General features: G+C 41.0%; 1 protein-coding gene across 6 annotated transcripts in view; it reads right to left on the bottom strand.

The window, feature by feature from the left end:
* The window catches only part of BIRC6 (baculoviral IAP repeat containing 6), a 169640-nt gene that overhangs the window by 103569 nt on the left and 45449 nt on the right, over positions 1-20622 (bottom strand). For 3 of the 6 annotated variants that reach the window (XM_066618148.1, XM_066618166.1, XM_066618157.1), the window contains exons 21-34: positions 20373-20520; positions 18656-18789; positions 15325-15471; positions 14447-14634; positions 12797-13111; positions 12306-12405; positions 11163-11377; positions 10814-11022; positions 10374-10720; positions 8050-8269; positions 7597-7730; positions 5218-5355; positions 4417-4544; positions 3614-3745 (exon numbers count right to left, since the gene is read on the bottom strand). In XM_066618148.1, coding sequence (XP_066474245.1) covers positions 3614-3745; positions 4417-4544; positions 5218-5355; positions 7597-7730; positions 8050-8269; positions 10374-10720; positions 10814-11022; positions 11163-11377; positions 12306-12405; positions 12797-13111; positions 14447-14634; positions 15325-15471; positions 18656-18789; positions 20373-20520 — 2555 coding nt within the window. The remainder of the gene's footprint in view (positions 1-3613; positions 3746-4416; positions 4545-5217; positions 5356-7596; positions 7731-8049; positions 8270-10373; positions 10721-10813; positions 11023-11162; positions 11378-12305; positions 12406-12796; positions 13112-14446; positions 14635-15324; positions 15472-18655; positions 18790-20372; positions 20521-20622) is intronic. The other 3 variants (XM_066618179.1, XM_066618172.1, XM_066618187.1) reach the window with 3 other exon arrangements.

Genomic DNA, 20622 nt, shown 5'->3' with positions numbered 1-20622 from the left:
TAACAGCAGTAAAGCAAAACTAAATTTTCTTCTGTGATTTAACTTTGGGTCTTGTAAATTGCCATGAATCATTTCGAGAAAGGAAAGATATACATTTAAAAAAATAAATTAAATGAGAGTATGGAGTGAAAATCATTAGTCTCTAACTAGCATGAGCTGCACTTAATGTAGTGATCATATTAGATTTGTCAAATATTCCAAATAGAACAAACTGAAGCAGAAGAAGAGGAGAGCAGATTGGAGGACAATGCCCTAATTTTGACAGTATACCTATTTATGATTCATTAATTACCTTAAAAATCAAATTTAGCCCAACTACAGAAAGGAGATAGTTGATAATGAGGAGGCTGGTTAGAAGGAGGTTAGAAGGAGGTTGAAAGGGAGGGTAAAAAGAGTCCAATCTCTCCAGAGTGCATGGAGGCTGCTTAAAACAACAGTAATAGAGGCCCAGCAGAGGTGTATACCGCAAAGAAAGAAGGGTTCCAGTAAATCCAGGAGAGTGCCCGCATGGCTAACCAGCCAAGTTAGAGAGGCTGTGAAGGGCAAGGAAGCTTCCTTCCGTAAATGGAAGTCTTGCCCTAATGAGGAGAATAAAAAGGAACATAAACTGTGGCAAAAGAAATGTAAGAAGGTGATATGGGAGGCCAAGAGAGACTATGAGGAACGCATGGCCAGCAACATTAAGGGGAATAATAAAAGCTTCTTCAAATATGTTAGAAGCAGGAAACCCGCCAGAGAAGCGGTTGGCCCTCTGGATGGTGAGGGAGGGAAAGGGGAGATAAAAGGAGACTTAGAGATGGCAGAGAAATTAAATGAGTTCTTTGCATCTGTCTTCATGGCAGAAGACCTCGGGCAGATACCGCTGCCCGAACGGCCCCTCCTGACCGAGGAGTTAAGTCAGATAGAGGTTAAAAGAGAAGATGTTTCAGACCTCATCGATAAATTAAAGATCAATAAGTCACCGGGCCCTGATGGCATCCACCCAAGGGTTATTAAGGAATTGAAGAATGAAGTTGCAGATCTCTTGACTAAGGTATGCAACTTGTCCCTCAAAACAGCCACGGTGCCAGAAGATTGGAGGATAGCAAATGTCACGCCTATTTTTAAAAAGGGAAAGAGGGGGGACCCGGGAAACTACAGGCCGGTCAGCCTAACATCCATACCGGGTAAGATGGTGGAATGCCTCATCAAAGATAGGATCTCAAAACACATAGACGAACAGGCCTTGCTGAGGGAGAGTCAGCATGGCTTCTGTAAGGGTAAGTCTTGCCTCATGAACCTTATAGAATTCTTTGAAAAGGTCAACAGGCATGTGGATGCGGGAGAACCCGTGGACATTATATATCTGGACTTTCAGAAGGCGTTTGACACGGTCCCTCACCAAAGGCTACTGAAAAAACTCCACAGTCAGGGAATTAGAGGACAGGTCCTCTCGTGGATTGAGAACTGGTTGGAGGCCAGGAAGCAGAGAGTGGGCGTCAATGGGCAATTTTCACAATGGAGAGAGGTGAAAAGCGGTGTGCCCCAAGGATCTGTTCTGGGACCGGTGCTTTTCAACCTCTTCATAAATGACCTGGAGACAGGGTTGAGAAGTGAAGTGGCTAAGTTTGCAGACGACACCAAACTTTTCCGTGTGGTAAAGACCAGAAGTGATTGTGAGGAGCTCCAGAAGGATCTCTCCAGACTGGCAGAATGGGCAGCAAAATGGCAGATGCGCTTCAATGTCAGTAAGTGTAAAGTCATGCACATTGGGGCAAAAAATCAAAACTTTAGATATAGGCTGATGGGTTCTGAGCTGTCAGTGACAGATCAGGAGAGAGATCTTGGGGTGGTGGTGGACAGGTCGATGAAAGTGTCGACCCAATGTGCGGCGGCAGTGAAGAAGGCCAATTCTATGCTTGGGATCATTAGGAAGGGTATTGAGAACAAAACAGCTAGTATTATAATGCCGTTGTACAAATCGATGGTAAGGCCACACCTGGAGTATTGTGTCCAGTTCTGGTCGCCGCATCTCAAAAAAGACATAGTGGAAATGGAAAAGGTGCAAAAGAGAGCGACTAAGATGATTACGGGGCTGGGGCACCTTCCTTATGAGGAAAGGCTACGGCGTTTGGGCCTCTTCAGCCTAGAAAAGAGATGCTTGAGGGGGGACATGATTGAGACATACAAAATTATGCAGGGAATGGACAGAGTGGATAGGGAGGTGCTCTTTACACTCTCACATAATACCAGAACCAGGGGACATCCACTAAAATTGAGTGTTGGGCGGTTTAGGACAGACAAAAGAAAATATTTCTTTACTCAGCGTGTGGTCGGTCTGTGGAACTCCTTGCCACAGGATGTGGTGCTGGCGTCTACCCTAGACGCCTTTAAAAGGGGATTGGACAAGTTTCTGGAGGAAAAATCCATTATGGGGTACAAGCCATGATGTGTATGCGCAACCTCCTGATTTTAGAAATGGGTTAAGTCAGAATGCCAGATGTAGGGGAGGGCACCAGGATGAGGTCTCTTGTTATCTGGTGTGCTCCCTGGGGCATTTGGTGGGCCGCTGTGAGATACAGGAAGCTGGACTAGATGGGCCTATGGCCTGATCCAGTGGGGCTGTTCTTATGTTCTTATGATAAGTTTAGAAAATTCTGAAGTACATAAAATTTAATACTTCCTGAGCAACTAAACTAACTCTGAAGATTGAAGACCTTCTTTAGGTACATTTAAGGGTTAGGGATGCCTGCGTGAGGTGTAAACTTTTTCCTTCAAACAGGAGACTCCCATACTAGATCAAAAACAGCTTTCGAAAGTTAGTACCAAAAGCAGTTTGCTTTGTTGCACTGTGGGGGTATGACATTTTGAGAAATAGAAGCCTGCACAGAGCTACCTCTTGGGAACATGGAAGCAGTAGCGCATGTCTTTGAATCCTGGCCATAAGATTAATTCTGACAACTGTCAAAGAAAGGGGCAGGGGAGGAGGGTAAAGAAAGAATTTTTTGAAACCCTCTAATGCAGGGGTGTCAAACTCATTTCATACTGTAGGCCAAAGTTAGCATTCATGGTGCCTGCTGAGGGCCAGAAGTGACATTATTAAGCAGAAAGTGACACCATTAAGCAGGTGACCAGAAATAAGCACTTTGTTCTCACATAGAAACTCATTGGCTGCAAATGAGAAGAGAATATGCAAATTTTGTTCATGTTTTCAAGATATGAAAGAGCCCAGTTAACACACTGGGAGAACCCAATTATACTGGGACGGACACACACACGCACGGATAAATGGCTTCTGGGGGCCACATTCTGCCCACAAGCCTTATGTTTGACACCCCTGCTCTAATGTTAAACCCATCTTTTGTTCTATGCCACTTTTATTACAATATTTTGCGGTCAAGAACAGTGCTAAGGACTATTTTTTGCTATGAGGAACTAACAGGTGCCTATATTAGAATTAACTGAGGAACTGTTCCAAAACCAAATAACATCAGGTGATTGAATTAGCAAGCAGATCATGCCTTCAAAGGCATAACAAAATCAATTTTGCAAAAGATGAACCCAGAACATATTTGAATTTGCAGAAATGGGTCTTTCTGCACAAGACAATAAGTATAATTGCAGAACATCATACCTTTGACGTGGCCTGTTTTAGTTTTGCCTGTTCTACTAAAAGTTTATAGGATGATCCTTTGTTGCTTTGTATTTTCTCTTTTTCCATCTGTTCCACCAAAGCCTTCTGTTTTGCTTTTAGTAAGTTAAGTTGCTAAAAGAAAATGTTAACAGAAGTAGATGAAAATGTAAGCAATAAGATGCAGAATAGATATGCACTTTTGTATGATGGTAAAGTTAGAGTTCTTTTTTTTAAATTTAGTTTTTATCTTCATAAAACTTTAGCAGGCTGCCAACGGACTGAATGATAAAACCCAGTTCTAGCAGCAGCTTTAAGTTTACAGAGACTAGTAACCCTTCAGATTGTTAATAGCTGACCATTTGCAATACATTTGCCTGCAAGGCCAACTCTTCTAGCCAGTTGGGTGGGGTGGTAGTTAAAATTGGTACCAGTAGATCAGCGAGTTTTGCCACACTCCTTCCTGAAAGTTTCAGACTCATGCGAGCGACTCAGAAGGCAGAAGTCTGCTACGTCACCTAGCAGGACATACATAGGATCTCCTCACGTCCCTTGTCTGCAATTATTGTATTGTCAGTATCTGCCACACTTGTATACTTTCAGCTAGGTTCATAGTTGCTGTGGGAAAGCCAGGCACCTGGAATTTCCTCCAACTTATCACTTTACCTCCACGAACTCAAGCTACTTAATCCCTCACTTGCAAAACCCTAATTTAGATTCACAAAATCAGGAATTTGCACCTCAAAACTCATAACAGGCTTTAGAATTAATGACATCTAAAAAACAAATATCGCTCCTGAAGTTACCTGTTTGTGATGAACAAGTTGCTTCCTGATCTTTCTGGAATACAATCTATCTAAGCTACTGTTGCCTTTTGAAGACCTATTGAGGCTCTGTGTATGTAGATTGTTATTAATGAAACTCCACTGATTGCCTAAGAAAAAAGAAGATTAATGTTTTAAATGTTTGAAAGAAAACCACCAACATCCTGTTCTAAGTTATTTGCACAGAAAGGATAGCATTAAATGTTCAATTTCTAAAAGTATTACGTATTTGCAAAAAACAAATAAGTAAAACATGAAAAGCCTGTTCCACATTTGCTGAACCTCAGCCAGAACGTATCACAGTGCACTTCCAAAGGAAAGGTCATTTAAGAACAAGTAAGCCGCATCTACAGAAATAAAGAGAAATGGTGCCACTGGATCAACACAGGAGCCACAGATGGTCTTCCCATTCAAAGCAATGGCTCTTTTATATCCTATGGACATTTTTGTTGCAAGCATGGGCTGAAGTGGATTATTCAAATTGGAAATCCTCTCCATTTGTTTTGAGAGTTAGTAGTCAGAGGTTATGCCAATTACCTGTCTGTTTCCTTCTCTAAATTATTTTTTCCCCACCAGATTTTCAACATATTTTTTCCCAAAATTTTATACATTCTATGCCTTTGGAAGCTCTAAAACAAGTAAACAATTGTCCGCTTTGAGGCTTAAACACACAACTGTTGGATAGATATTACAACACTTTGCCTTTTACAACAGGCATGTTTTAAATATCTGGCCTGTGATAACAAGCAAGCACTGCTGTGTCAAGTACTGTATATGCTGCACCTGTCAAGAATCTCTCTCTTTCTTTTCCATTCAAAGGCTTCTTAGCTGTTGCCGCTTCATCTTCCACAGTTGTCACGTAGTCCAAGAGCCTGGACACCAGCATTACAACCCAGCTAATCATGGGAATATCTAGAACACCTTAAAAAACAAGAATTTGATAAAGTGATTTGGTTTCAGTTTAAAAGCAGAAACCTAAAGTTTCTGAAACCTAAAGTTTGAACCTAAAGTTTTTGTGCAAACTTCTGTGATGAAGATACACATGTACTCTTTTTAAAGGAAGAGCAACTCCCTTTAGCCATCAGCTCCCATCCTCCTCCTTCCAAAGCATATAAAAGGTTCAGTAAGGAGAAACAGCACTGCAGGCAGGGTAAAGGACAATTAACTTCTCTGATGTACTTCCACAAGGGCATGTGAAATGGCCTACCCAACAAAGTAAAACTAAGGCTACCTACGATTTCCCATCCACTGTAACCTTTGAAATGTACATAAACCTTCCCATTCAGCTATTCTGAACACATTCCAATTTCCAAAGTGGTTGATACATCGGGCGTTCACTGCTGAGCATTCTTGTAAGATGAATAGCCCTCTGGATTTGTCTCTGAACCGACTCCCTTCAGCTGTTCTCTCTCTCTCTCTCTGTCTGTGTATGTGTGTCTGTACACACACACTCTCTCTCAATACAATATCTGAATATCATTTCGCCTTCCCAGTTGCAGCCTCCAAGATGCCCCTGGAGGCCCATCTAAACCCTTAACATTTTTTTCAGTATTTGGCCAAGACTATTTTTCAGGTGCATCAGCTGCTTTGGTTTTTTTCCCCACCTAGTTTGAGTTTGATTTTGTAAATGATTGTTAGTGTTGTAAATCAATGTTCATGTTATATATTTATTATTATAGAGCTGCCTTGGTGGCCAAAATGCCAAATTTAAATAACTAGATACATTAAGACAACACTGAGGGCGAAATCTTAACCCCTTATATGTCAGTGTTTTCCAGCACTGGCATAGTGGTGCCAATGGGACATGTGCTGCATCCTGCAGTTGGGTGTCACTCACAGAGGCCTCCTCAAAGTAAGGAAATGTTTGTTCCCCTACCTTGGAGCTGCATTGCCCTTATGTCAGAGCTGGAAATGTCATTAGGATTGCGCCCTGATTCTCCTTCAAAAAATTCTGAAATTACAGAGCTTCAATTCTGGGCAACAGAAGGATGCTGTGCTCTGTATACACCAGGGTGTTTTTCAATCCCCTGTGCTCCTCACCCCAAAAGTCAGGGGATCTGCCACAGGCTACCAGCATAAAGGGGAAGGGGAAAATAAAGCTGTACTCCATCTCTCTATGAGCAGGCCAAAGTGCTTTATACAGTTCATCCAGAGATACGGTGACCAGACTATCTCATTTGCCCAGGATAGTCCCAGATTCTGCATGCTGCCCTGGTGTCCCCTCTGGTTCCACTCTTGTTCTAGACATTGCATCTGATTAGTGCTTGGCTCAAAGACGTGAAGCCCTGTTTTGACGCAGAGAAGCAGTGTTTCCTTGGTTTTACAGCTTTCAGTTGCTTTTCTGGTGTCTGGAGCATGGCAGCAAATTCTTTTTGCTGCAGTTCGGGCTTCCTCTTTGCCATTGCTTATTGTTTATTATTCCTCTTTGCCTCTTTGCTTATTGTTGGCCATTGCCAGTTGCAGTGGCGCAGTTTTCTTCATTCCCTTTTTGAGGGGGAGCGCTTGCAGTCTCCTTTCATTTTTTGCAGTCCATCTCCCCCTTTTGTGTTTTGTTTCTTTAGTCTGGTTGTTCTCCCCTCTCAGTCTGTTGTCCAGTAACACTGGTATTTGCTATCTGCCTCTTCACAAAGATGATTCCCCCCCTTTTGCTTAATTCTATTTCTCTTTTTCTGTTGTGCCTTCAGTCTGGTTGTCTTGTCACATTCCTAATCTGGTACACTGCTTTCTGCCTCTTCATAAAGGCAATTTATTTGATCATTAATTTAAAATACCAGGTTGGTTAAAGTACGTGAACATGTACCAAGAATAATTATTTAGTTTATTTTTTTTAATGTTCAGATATTCAATAAAAAGATCTAATACAAAGACCAATTGGTTGAATATTTCAAAAATTATATAATTTTAATTCAAACAATTTTTAAGCACCCTGCCCCTCAAAAGTGTCCCAGTCTGGACGATAAATTATATCATCACCCTATTCAGAGAGTACAAAAGATAAGTCAGTCTTGTATACTCCCAACCCTTTCTTCTTCTGGCAAAGGATAGCACTCCGTAGATATGAAATGTTCATCTACCCAGCAAAAGTCAACATAGCAACAGTCAGGTCTGGTATTTTTAAGAAAATAACTTTGTGATAATTAATGAAATTTATAATAGCATTACCTTCTGTGCATCTGTGTGCAGGTAACTGAGGCTGAAGAGGGGACAACAGGTTATCCAATAGATTCAGCAAACTTTCTAGGACTCCCGTATTGCTAAGTGATCTTTGGCCAATGCAAGAAAGCAACATGAAGACCCTTAACAAAACAAGTTAAAAAAAAAGTTAACTACTGCTCCAATCCTTTAAGAATTATTCATTAGCAAGATAGTGACATTCCAACTGACAAATCTACACTGCTGAATTGGAAAGAAAAAACCATGAACAAGCTCTTTTGCACAAACCCAAGATGATGCTCACAACCCTGATGAAATTGACAACTAGATACCGTTTTTTTTGAAAGAGTTGTAGAATCCCCTCAAATGTTTTTGCCTATTCCTTTCAAGTTCCAGAAATAAGTGGAACACCTTTCCCAATGCAATTTAATATACAATAAAAAGAAATGATCTTAAAAGTACCTGTCCTGTGGAAAAATTAGGAGCTGCTCTGAATTATATAATTCCTGCAGAACATTTGAAAGAAACTGTCCCCACCATCTTTCGCCTCCACAGAGCTGAACGAGTAGAAGGCCTGTATGCAAGCGTATCTTGGGGGTGCCACTGATACACAAGTGCTTGAACAATTCTTCACAAGCTTGAGCATGAAATGTACTTTGTAGAACCACAGGAACAGAGTGCCCTTTGAAGAAACCAAAGCCAACTAAATTAAGTGAGCTAAGTTTATACATTTAAGGACAACACAGATTAGCATAAGGTTGCTTCTAAAGTTGAATATAAAATTACATGGCCAACTACTCTGCTCATAAAACATCAACTTGATTCACACAAACACCGGCAACAAAGTTCCCTAAGGAAAGCAGATTATTTAGGTAATGAAGTTCCAGTTATAGGATGCAGCTTACCTACCTCTGAATTCTCTTTCTACAGATACTGGCTGATCTCTGTCCACCAGTGGCAGGTATTCTGAAGCAAAACTCTGTGAGAGGAGGTTGAAATAAAGGCACTCTTCCTTGGGTTAATTACTACTGGCATGGTATTATTTGGAAGGACCAAGAATGCTGAGTTTGCAAACTGTCAATTCACAATCTGCTTGTTTTTGTGACAAAGATCTACCCTAGTGTCTCTTCCATTTTTCTGTAGTACTTTCATTTTGCCATATTTTGGAAAAGTTGCAAAGCCCTTCTATTTGAGATTCCCAATTTTCTTTATATTTTAGGAAGAAATACTAGGCTAGAATGAATTATTGCTATGTCAGTAGTGTGCGTGCCCAGGGGAAGTGCAGTCTTTGGGCCCCTGAATTACGCAAAGCACTATATATATTGATGGGGCAAGACCACAATAGGAAACAGTCTTTGGGTGTTCACATTCTACCTGCAACCCTATGCGACAAAACATCAGAGCAGGGAACAAGTAGACAGTAGCCCATGCTGGACTAAGCTGGCCTCAAGAATGGTAACTCAGAGTCTCGCCACATTCCAGATTCCCCACTGAAGAGCAGATTGCTTCACAGTACTCTGCTGCAAGGAGTAAGACACAAAAGCCGTAGGCCCATCATTTAAGACTGATCCCCTAGCGCAGTAGCCTCCAAACCACAGGACAGATTTGGTGCAAGGAAAAAGCTTTCCGGGCGTGATGCTTTCTATTCCCTGCTTCAGCCTCCTATCTTTCCTGCCAATCTTCTCAGAAAACCATGCCAGACAACCGCTTCCACCCAGAAATCAGGGTGCAGAGCCTGCTGAGGCAACAGGCAGCAAAAGCAGCTGCCCAGTGCAAGTTTCTGAGAAGACTGGCTGGAAAGTTAGGAGGTTACAGTACAGAATGGAAAGCTTTGCGCCTGGACGACTTTTTCCCTTCGCATTGGGCTGTGGCCTGGAAACCACTGCCCTAGCACATGACTCTAGGTAGAGGCTAAATCCTGGCAGTAAGAACCCTCCCTTAGAGATTCTATAGTACCTCTCCATATCAGTACCAAAAACCCCAAAACACCTCTTGGTGACAGATAGCTCAAAATTTTATTTGCCTGACTGAGCAACTGCTCCAGCCAGGCCAGCTTCAAGCTTTGTAAGCAGCTACTGCGCTGGGAAGCTGAGTGGGCAGGACATGCCCCCCCCCAAAAAAAAACACCACCTCATGTTTTTCTTGGTCCTCCCAAACCAAAAAAGGAAGAATTCTTCAAGAACAACAAAGGGTCTAATAGCACTGAAAAACTAAACCCAGTCATACCACAAGACTAATGTATTATTATTATTATTTTTAAGCTAAAGACACTGGTATTTGTGTACAGACATAGCATGGATCTCTCAGGACACAGCTAGCAATTTGTTTGCTGGGAGAACTATTTCCACTGTAGAATGGGAAACATGTAAGTGAAAAAAATTTTCAAACCTTATGACAGTGTAGCAGACACTCCAAATTGCAATATGGTAACATCTGCAGTCAAATGGTTCATGGGCATGTATCTTGCCACCATGTATCATGAGAACAGGACCTCGTGTGCTTAACTTAGAAAAGCCACTGTGTTTTACATAACCTCGAGCCCACTAACAATACCTAACAAAAGTTCCATTTGATCAGGCCCAGAGTCCATCTAGTCCAGTATCCAGTTTCCACAGGGGCTCACCAGTTGCCTCTGGGAAGTCCACAAGAAGAAGGTCTTATAGTTGTACCTCTACAAGTGGTATTTAGAGTCATATTAAAAGACATGTACATTTCGGGGTTTTAAATTGATAAGCTGGCAAGCAGGTCATTCAAGACTTGTTAACAAAGATAGTCACACTACTAACCATTGGAAGAATGGAGCAAACTAAGTAAAGTATCCAAAAGGTATCGAATAATTGTGCGCAATTGCTCTGTGGATGACATCTGAATTAACTCTTTGAGATCGGTTTGCTCTTTTAGAATTTTCCTGCTTGCGCCTAGAGCTACTTTGAGCCTTTGGACAGCATGATGAGCCAAATTGAGCTGTAGCTGAAGTTGAATGCAATCTTGATAAGCAGAAAATACTCTACTGTCTTCCTCTACAGCTTTATCTGGTTTCCGTAAGAAATACTGAGCATTGTTAGCACTGTTCAGCGGAGGCAGGTCAATGCTCTGAAGAAGTGTTTCAAGTCTATGGCAGGCTAAATTATACCTGAAAAAGTGTTGAGAAAAGAAAACACATTTAAGCCAAAATACACTTGAAACCTGCAGATTCTTTCAACAGTTTATAAGTACATCATCTTACCTGCACTGTATGTCTTCCTGCAATGCAATCATCATGGCTAAGTGTTGATCAATTTCTGGCTGATTTGCAGATTCAACTTCTCCTCGCAGAGGATCATGCATAATCTTAAGCTCACTTTCCAGTGGCAAAATATATGTATGTCCATAGTAAAATCCTAAAGGAATTTTGGCTCTAGCATTTGTACTCCCATAACGACCAATGACTGTGATCTGAAAAGGAAAAAAAAATACAGCCTTTTGTACCATTTTACTTTTAAAAAAATGAGGAATGTACAATGACTGCTATTTAGTCTGACATTTAGCAAATCTAATATTAAAACTGAAAACTTTGTACTGGAATGGATGTTTACCTTCATGAACCTGCAAACTGGTGGTGGAATTAAATCGTGCAGAATCAATGAATGGGTGCTGATATCAGTAGCCACCACTAGCCTTCTTCCATCAACTTCTTCACCAAGTGTCCAAATGTCAATTGACAAAGAAGCCAAATCTCCACAAGTTGGAATCAGCACATCAGTCAGCAATATGGGTCTGCCAAAGTCCAAGGTCACAAATCTCCTTGCACCTTTAAAAAAAGGTCGGTTTGACAAAATATCAATACAATGAACTCAAAGTACCAGAAGCCAGTACCATATTTCTAAAACTATTAGATTTCTAACCTTTCAAAACAAGTTCCAATGAGACTGTAACTTGGCTCAATTTGGGTAATTCTCCAAGTTGAAAGTATCATAAACAAAGCGCAGATTCGCATGACCCGTTTTCTCTTTCACTTACTGTTTACCTGTAACCATCATTTGCCAAGTATCAGAGTGAGCAAATTACAACTAGAGCACACCCTTCAAACCAGAATCAAAAGTTATGGCTTGGAGCGAAGTTCTGACTCCAATTTGGAGAGCAAGCATTAAGCATGATCTACCAAGCTGGACATCATGAGACTAGTATACTGAAGAGGGAGAAAAAAAACCTAAGAGATGACATAGTAGCCATCTTCAAGTATCTGAAGATACTTCTTGCACTATTTTTCCTCTGCTTAACACACAAAACATCTTTCAAATGCTCACTGCAAGCAATACACATTGTCTGAGGTTCAAAGAACCACATCGTTTCTTATGTAAAAGGAATGGTTGAGCATCTGTTTCTTGAACAATCATGGCAAATCTTTAGCAAGGTAGGGCCAGACTGGAGCCAACAGAGTCAGTCCTCCACGCAAGGAGACTTCGTTGCTCAGCTGACCCTATCTCATGCCGGCACAAGGGCATTCCCATTCTGCAAGAAATGTCCCTTTCCTCTACCAGGGAACTACTTTTTGAAACTGAGGGAAATGCAAAAAACAATCTGTGATATGACACAAGGATCTGTCCTTTTAAAAAAGGGAAGCGAGTCCAAAATCCCAATGAGCAGGCCATACCCAAAATAGCTCTTTGGAGTCTTCCATTCATATACACTATTAAGACTAGCATGCATAGAAGATACTCACAAAATCTGCATTTTACCTGAATGCATTCGCTCTATAATGATGGATTGATGAGGTGGAGGCTGAAGAAAATGTGAGGCGTGAGAGATTGCAAGAGCAAGGCCAGTACCAAGTGGATTCTGAAAAAAGGGAAAATTAACCATATCATATGCTATATCTGGTATTTGTCACTTGCTACTGCACATGCAAAAATAAAAAGGCAGCCTTTGAAAACTCAAGATTGAAGAACTTAACATTCTTTACACTCTATATGGATTAGTTTATTAGCATACCAATGGAAAAATTTGAAAGCATTAATGTGTTATCTATTTGTACCAATGCTTCCTTTTAAGGAGTTGAGGTTTAAAGCAGATTTGGGGTCATAATACATCAAGGAGCTCTAACAATGCTGCCTGTCAAAAAACACTGTCTATTCTCAGACAAATAGGCAAATTAGCAATCAGTCAAGGCAGTTCCTGTCATTAACATTAATGAGATTTGAATTTCATGAAAGCTCTTCTTTTTAGTTACCGTTCTGGACTTGTTTGCATTTTTGTTGTGTGCAGAAAGGTTAACTGGTGGAGGATCAATGACTGAACCCGGGAAAAGCTGTGCAAGCTCTGCATTGATAACAGCAGAAACTGCCTCATTGGGTGGCGTTAGAGGTGGAGTCATGAACAGGGGGGTTGTTTTAGGAGTGGGTGGGATGACATCCGACGGATGAATGAAGAACCCTGGGGCTGCTACTGAGTTGGAAGGCACAGAGTTGTGAACAGGACCAACTGCTGATGCTGCTGCAGCAGCTGCTGCTGTTGTCTGATGTAGTTTTGCTTCCAGCTTTGCTTTCTGCAGGGAAAATAAAAGCAGCATATGTACTGTAGGCCTGTGCTGCCTGTGTAGGCACTAGCAATCAAGCATTAGCAACAAGCAGCATGAACAGAACAAACAAAAAAGCAAATAGCCTCAGCTTTTATTTCAACTCACACCAAACTTTTCCATCAAAAAAGATGCCAAGTAGCAAAAAAAGACAATCAACAATGCAAGGAAAAGTGGAATTTATAAGAACTAACATTTTAGAACTCACCCACACTCTGTTCAGCACATCAGTTAACGAAGTGGCAGAATGTAAGCACTGCAAATCCAGCTTAAGTAACTGGTTCATTAATTAATTCTAATTAAATGAACGCCAACTCAATTGCAACCAATGGAATTTATTTCCAAGGAAGTTGAGGGTTGAAAGCTGGATCCCAGATCCAGTCAGAATGACTCAAGGCCAGTTCACACATCTAGGAATCTCACACATAGGTGTACACCCTTCTTGTTATGCATACAATGTAAGATTCTTATGCCCATATTGACCCATTACCATAGTTGTTCCAACACAACAACAGACTGAAAGGATCATGGTAACCGGCACATAAACACACACACACACACACACCTGTACTCCATGTTACACATGACAGAATACTCTAAAGGAGAGAAGGGCACACCTGACATCTTATCTCACATATGGGATTACCAGATACACATGAACCAGCTTTAAGGCTTATCTTATGCATGCCAACTTGGAAATAAATGCCAATGAAAGCAATACTTATCACACAAATGCAGTCTCCATTTTAACAATAACAGAGTAAAAATACTTCAGTTGGGTTGCATACAGTGCCAACAACAAAATTCTAGTATCAGCAGGCTTAACAAGTAATTTTCCCCAGATGGACTGCATCCAAAACATGCACATGGAGAAACAGATACAAGTAATGCATATTTTCCTTCTTCAGGTCTATGGGTGCTTATCTGAAGCCTGTTACTAAGAAGCAGCTCATTTCAATCAAAATAATAATAATGAAGCCAACTGTGTTTTCCATTTTTATGTCAGATTGCAAACCAAATCTAGAAAACACCTCAAGTGTAAACTTTATATTAATTTAACTTTATATTAATTCAAGGTGCAAAATTCCTATATACAAGACTTTTCTTATGGGATTTAAGTGCAACCTAGGTTTTAGATGATCATGTGGCTCTTTCATGGCTTTGTAATGTATGAAAGAGGTCTCTATGTGATCTACAGTTTGTTGCTCAAAGTGTGAAAAAAATTTGAGGTACTTTTCGTAACTACAATAACTATTCTCTCAGCTTTTGAAGTTTAGAGACATCATGAAAGAGATGGCCTCCAACCTGTTGCTGAAGCTTCAAAAGCTGCTGCTGTTTCTCTTGTAGCACCTGGAGCTGTTGCTCGGCTGAGGCCATTGCATGAGAGAGAGACTGCAAAGCTACCTGGGCCGCTGAACTCAGTGCTGTCGAGGCTTCCCCAACTGTCCCAGATGAGAGGCCACCAACTGCTGGGGTAACCCCAAAGGTACTCACTGGCATGGAACAAAAAACACACACACAAAAAAAACCATGGATGAAGAGAAGCAGCACACCAACATATTCCTAAGTATCACATTCTGGTATATTATCTAGTAGGCATACTAAAACTGGAAACAGAATTTTAAAAATAGCCAGATATCACGTAACTTAAAAAAAATATAAAATCACAAACATTACATTTCTCTGTAGCAGTGACATTATTATGGAACTGCCTCCCAATGGGCTTAGAACTACCCCCTCACTGTTAGCCTTCCATCTAAAACAGAAGACTTTCTTTTCCACTTGAACTTCCCCTTCTTAGTTGCGCTTTTGGGTTGTATTTCATATTTCGCATTAGTATTTTTATTGCACTTTTTGTGATTTTATGATTACTACACGCTCTCATTCCTATTTTTACATTTTACTGTTTTTCTGTATATCATATACGACCTTGAATGATTTTGGGCCACTTTCATTCAAACCAGTTTTTTATTTAGAAAGCACCAATATCTCATACTAGCTTTTCCTGCAGCTTACTAGTTTGGACTATGATGAGATCCAAGGCTTTAATTTCACCCAATTCTTATTTATTTAGGGGGTCAAAAGTAATCCCTGCATTCTAGACCCAGTTCAGCTGGAACAGCTTTATCAGTGCAATAGTCTAAATAAATCTTATTTAGGAAGAAATAATAAAATGTATATACCAGTAAACGTACTTGCATCGTCCCTTTCTATCCTGGTCCCATCACTAGTCGAAACACAGGTAAAGTGCAGAGGCTCAACTTCTAGGAGACCAGTGAGGGAAGTAAAACTGCCTTCAGCTGCTGCACAGCTACTAATCTTTCCACTTCCTGAATGAAAAAAAAATAAACAGCATTAATGTTCAATTCATGCCCATAAGGACTAAGAAGTGAAATTAGTAATATTATAGTCCAGGCACATTCTAACTAGTGCTTCTAAAACAGTATTCCTAATACTTTCTCATCTTTACTTTCCGAATACCTAATTTAAATTAAGTTATGCTGAATTTAAGTAAATGAATAGGTACCCTCAGGCATCCAGCCTTCACAGAACTGTGCATACAAAATTTGCATTACCTAATAGTACAAAAAGAAAATTATTAGTTTGGGTTGTTGGCTTCTGACTTCTGCTTGCACAGTAAGGCTCTCTCACCAGCCACTTTCCTGTGCAGTGTCTTGGGCCACCTTGAAAAGCTACTCCTGTGGATTAGGCAGGATTCCGAACTTTCATGCTCAACATTTGCCATGGTAAGTGAGCCACTGCCTCTTGAGTGTAACAAGCAAATATCAGCCTTCCTCTCAACTGTGGAACTGTAGGGATACGCAGCAATTGTTCCAGGGACGTGCAGCAATCTCACCTCTTCCCAGCTTGAATGTCAGGAGGACAGCTGGGGCTTGTTTGGCCACTGCATTGGTGGGGCACAAGAGTAACTTGGGAGAACAGGGCCCACTGTAAACAGTGAAGGCTGAAGAAATTGTGGTTGCTATCTGATGGAGGCATGTGGAGAGGCTTGGCAGCTCAGGGATGGGGAGCAGGAGATTGCACAGCCCAGATAATCCACATATTACATGCTGATATTTTATTTTAGCATTTTTATGTGTTCATTTTATTGTTGTCGTTTATTATTGATTTTTTGTATTTATATTTATGGTATTTTTCAATATTAGCAACCGCTTGAAGCACCCTTGAGGAAAGGCAAAATGCAATCTATTAAATAAAAATAAATAGCCCTTGGCAGCATGTGGCGTTGCAGTGCAAGGCCAGTGATGAAAACAGGGCAGAGTCTTAGTAATCACAACTGCTGACTTTGCTACCAAGGCCAGCCAAAGATTGTGGACCCCTGCAGATGGGAATTTCTCTGGGATGGCATGGTATGTAGAACAAGAGATTGTAACAGGAAAAGGAAATTGGCAGAGACTGAGTGTCCTGAATATGTACATGTTAGGCCTTGGTTAGCATGTGGAGCCTGAACCAAACTAAGTCAGTAATGGAGAAGTGCCTAGCAGTTCCTAGCTGCAAAAATGTGAGTAAACAAACACAAAGATTGATGTCTCTCCTCTGCTGGCCAGAAAGGACAAACAACAAGAATTACAACCCACTGGAATGTAGCACCTTATCAAGTTGATGAAATGCAGCTGTGGATCTCCAGTTGGGAGGGGTAAGAACTAAGAGGGCTAGCAACCAGGCCCACTTCAAGAAGGTTCTGTCCTCAAAAGTTTCTGATTGGACAGTCTAAATAAGTATGAAGTCACCTCAGTACTATTAGCATAAGCAGTATAATAATGAGGCCCAAAGGGTGGGTCCAGGTTCTTCTTGGACAGAGGTTTTGGATGCAACATCCTGCACGCTGTGAGCTCCACTGTCCAAAATGGGCATCTGGCCTCACAGGTAGCCTGGAGCTAAAAGATCTATAAGAAGCTGACCCAGGTGAGAGATAGGGACTAATAGAGATAGCCAGCTAGCTTTATTATTTTATTGCTGATATGTTTCCTAGATGTTTATGCCTCTAGCATTTGCTGCTTTATGTAACCTTATGTACTTAATAAACTAAAATCTCTTTTACCAAGTTGTTTCATTGTCTGTTGGGGACAAAGGTTCAGAATCCTGCCTAGCCATTCAGCAAGCTACCAAGTGCTCATTGAGGTCCAGTAACTTGAGGACTGAAGCTTTAATTGGAGAAGGAGCCTTCAAGCAATAGAGTTAAGCCTAGAGGGTCTCAGTGTCCCTGGACCGAGGCACTGGCACATACAGGGTGGTGGCAGTACTACTGAACAAGGGGCCTTGAGGGCTTTAGGGTTGAGGCTTGAGGGCTTTAGAGAACCAAGAATTCTGAGCACCCCAAACCTCCCTAAGTTTGTGACACTGAGGAACCCCTCCTGTGCATGTAGAAGGACCTTTTGTTTATGCAAGAGCAGATTTTGGCCTGCGGCATTAAATACAAGTGCAATGTGAGCATTTAATTATCTATTTACATAATAACTTGAGGGAGTCATCTCACAAAACACACGCCAACACACATTTTGTTTCCTTAAACATTACACCAATTCCTGGGTATATTTGGGGTGCTGATTCCAAAAATGGCATCCGTTTTGTCCTATCACGTCTAGTTTTGGAGACACGGCATAGACTCTTTAGTGAATGGTTCAAGCAGCTTCCTCATGAGGAAGCCTACACCATGGCTTCCTCATGAGGAAGCCTACACCATGGCTTCCTCATGAGGAAGCTGTTTGAACCATTCACTAATGAGACTATACTATATCTCCAAAACTAGATGTGATAGGGCAAAACAGATGCCATTTTTGGAATTGGCACCCCAAATTCATATCAGACCACCATAAAGTTTGGGAAAAACTTTTCTGACCCTCAAATTTGTAGGCCTGTGTAATCAAGGAAGTGCATACACTAACCTTCAACAAAATTTCTATACTTCTTACAAATGAGTCAAAGGAAATGATGGATCTTCAACAAATATACTAAATAATAAGCCATGCAAATTAGCTATTACAAAAAAAGTATATACAGGTCAGCTCTCAGTATCTGCAGGGGATCCATTCCCAGACCCCCAGAGATACCAAACCTGCAGATACTGAGATCTTGGAGGGGGGCACCCTCAGAGGACCTCTAGATGCAACCAGAAGTGCCTTCTGGTTGTGCCTTGTTCTGAGACGTGAGGAGGCTGTGCGCTGCCTCCCTTTGCCTCAGAAGGCCCCGGGAAGGTGTCCGAAAGACACTTTCAGATTTTTCATCAAACCAAAAGTGCCTGTCAGAAGCCTCCCAGAGGCCTTCTGAGATTCAGGTCTCCCTACCCCTCGGAACACCTCTTGCACGTGACCAGAAGGCACTTCTGGTCACGTTCAGGAGGTCTCTTGAAACCCTACAGCCGCTGGTCAGCACCTGCACTGAGTCAAATTCATGGGAGCCAAATCTGCAGATGAGGGCTAACCTGTAATAATGATTTTTAATTTTTTTTTAATGTAGTGAGGATGAGTTGTGCTGTATGATATATCCACATACCTGAAAGGACATCAGATAAATCAATTTCATCTGACTGCACACCAATACTGCTGTTGTAGATATTCTTACAAAAAGAACCACTCATTTCCAAATCAAAGAGCACAGGATCAAAAGGTGAACTATACAATCCATATCTGTAAAGAGAAGGACAGCTCAGTATCCTGATAGGGTGAAGGCATATCAGATTTCCGAAATAAAACTGACAATGCACAGTTCAGGTGACTCCAAAATAGCAGCGCAACTCGTGGATTTCTTTCACACTTTCAGGAATGTTGTGGGCTGAGGGGGAGGAAACAGTATCATTTAAGGTATTTCCAAGTATTGCACAGATAGTTACAACTGCTTAAACAGAAATAATTCAGTCAATTTTTTTAAGACCTAAAAAGGAAAACTTGTCTACATTTGCAATAACCTTAGGCCCAGAAGCACGTTATATTTGTAAACCTCTTCTCCAGAATGTCAGTTTCTATCATAATAACTCCCTCAGTTCTCCTTTCTAACTATAACTAAGTTATAGTAATAAATACTAGTAATATAGTAATAAATACCCTTTAAATACTTCTATATGGCAAACTACTTTTGAAACCAACAACCTGCGTGAAGCAGGAGAGTCTTTTCTACAGCATCTCCAAAATGTGATAGCCAAGCCTCTGCTTAAAGACCTCTAGAGAGAGAGAGAACCCACCACTTCCCTCAGTAACCAGTTCCCCTGTCAAACCACTATTACTTTTAAGAATGTTTCCCATATAATTCCACAGAGAATGGAGATCAGAAAGCGAATCAGCAATGCACAGGCATGCACACACTGTGTGGGCACAACAGTGCTTCCTGCTCACAGATGGGAAGCTTTGGGTCCTGGTCATCATTTCCTCATGGAACAAGCACTTCCAAAATGTTACTAGGAAACTCAAAGACCTGGTGAAATGGATACTGTTTCCAAATGAAGACATCTATTTTAGCAATTCTTTGCCAGGTACCTGGACTACAACCTCCCTGTGCCAATCCCTGATTTATGTCCGTAAGGTCAGGGGCTATAGATTGCACAGTTCTACACAACCTAAAGAAAGTGAATTTCCTACAAAGATGACCAACAAAATGGGATGAGAGATGCAATTCATCGTAGAGATTTTCATCATGATTAGTCTACTGGAAATAACTTGCGAATCTAGACATTTTCTCTCTCTGTCCTGGCTTGAACAAGGCTTGAACAAGGTCAAAACTAAAATACAAAACACACACAACCTAAATGTTTTCAAATTACTTCTGATTCTCACAGGCTCCTTTAAAAACTCAATCTTATGGTTTAAGCCAGTAACAACCTAACAAAGTGAAAAGAAGCAAGGACACCTCAGTCAGCTCTCTATCCACTTAGAGGAAGAAGCTGTAAGGCTCTCAGTGAACATGGACTTTAGGACTGTCAAATTTCCCTACTAAGAAGAAAAGGAGACCAAAGGCAAAATACAAAACCAAATCAAGAAATTCGCTAAACCAAGAAAACTTGCAGGTAGTCAACAAGGAATTCAGAGGCGAACAACCAGTTTTTGGAGCAAAAAACTACAACAAAATCAGCAGAAGAGCGCGCGCACGCACACACACACACACACACAGTGAAAATGCAACTAAAATAAAATTGAAGACACTACCAATGATCAGAATATATGAATACATGTTTTTGCACTCTGATAAGTGTGGACATGGTAAACATTCATTCTCCTACCTGGTTTGAAGTAATGCTTCCATGGGAGTTAACCGATCCTGTAACTGTCTGGACACTGCAGTAAGCAGGGATGCACAAGCAGTACTGCAGCCTGCTAAATCTTCATCCTTTACATAATTCAGTAATACAAAATACCAATACACTGATCCTAGGAAAAACACCAACAGCTTTTCAGGTCCAAGTTATCATCAAAACAGTCGTTAAACATGCTAACACAGAAAATGACCTTATTTTGGTAACCATGCACCAA

Source organism: Tiliqua scincoides, chromosome 1 (genome assembly GCF_035046505.1).
Source record: "Tiliqua scincoides isolate rTilSci1 chromosome 1, rTilSci1.hap2, whole genome shotgun sequence".
NCBI classification, from domain to species: domain Eukaryota; kingdom Metazoa; phylum Chordata; class Lepidosauria; order Squamata; family Scincidae; genus Tiliqua; species Tiliqua scincoides.
This window is presented reverse-complemented; position numbering and strand designations above follow the sequence as displayed.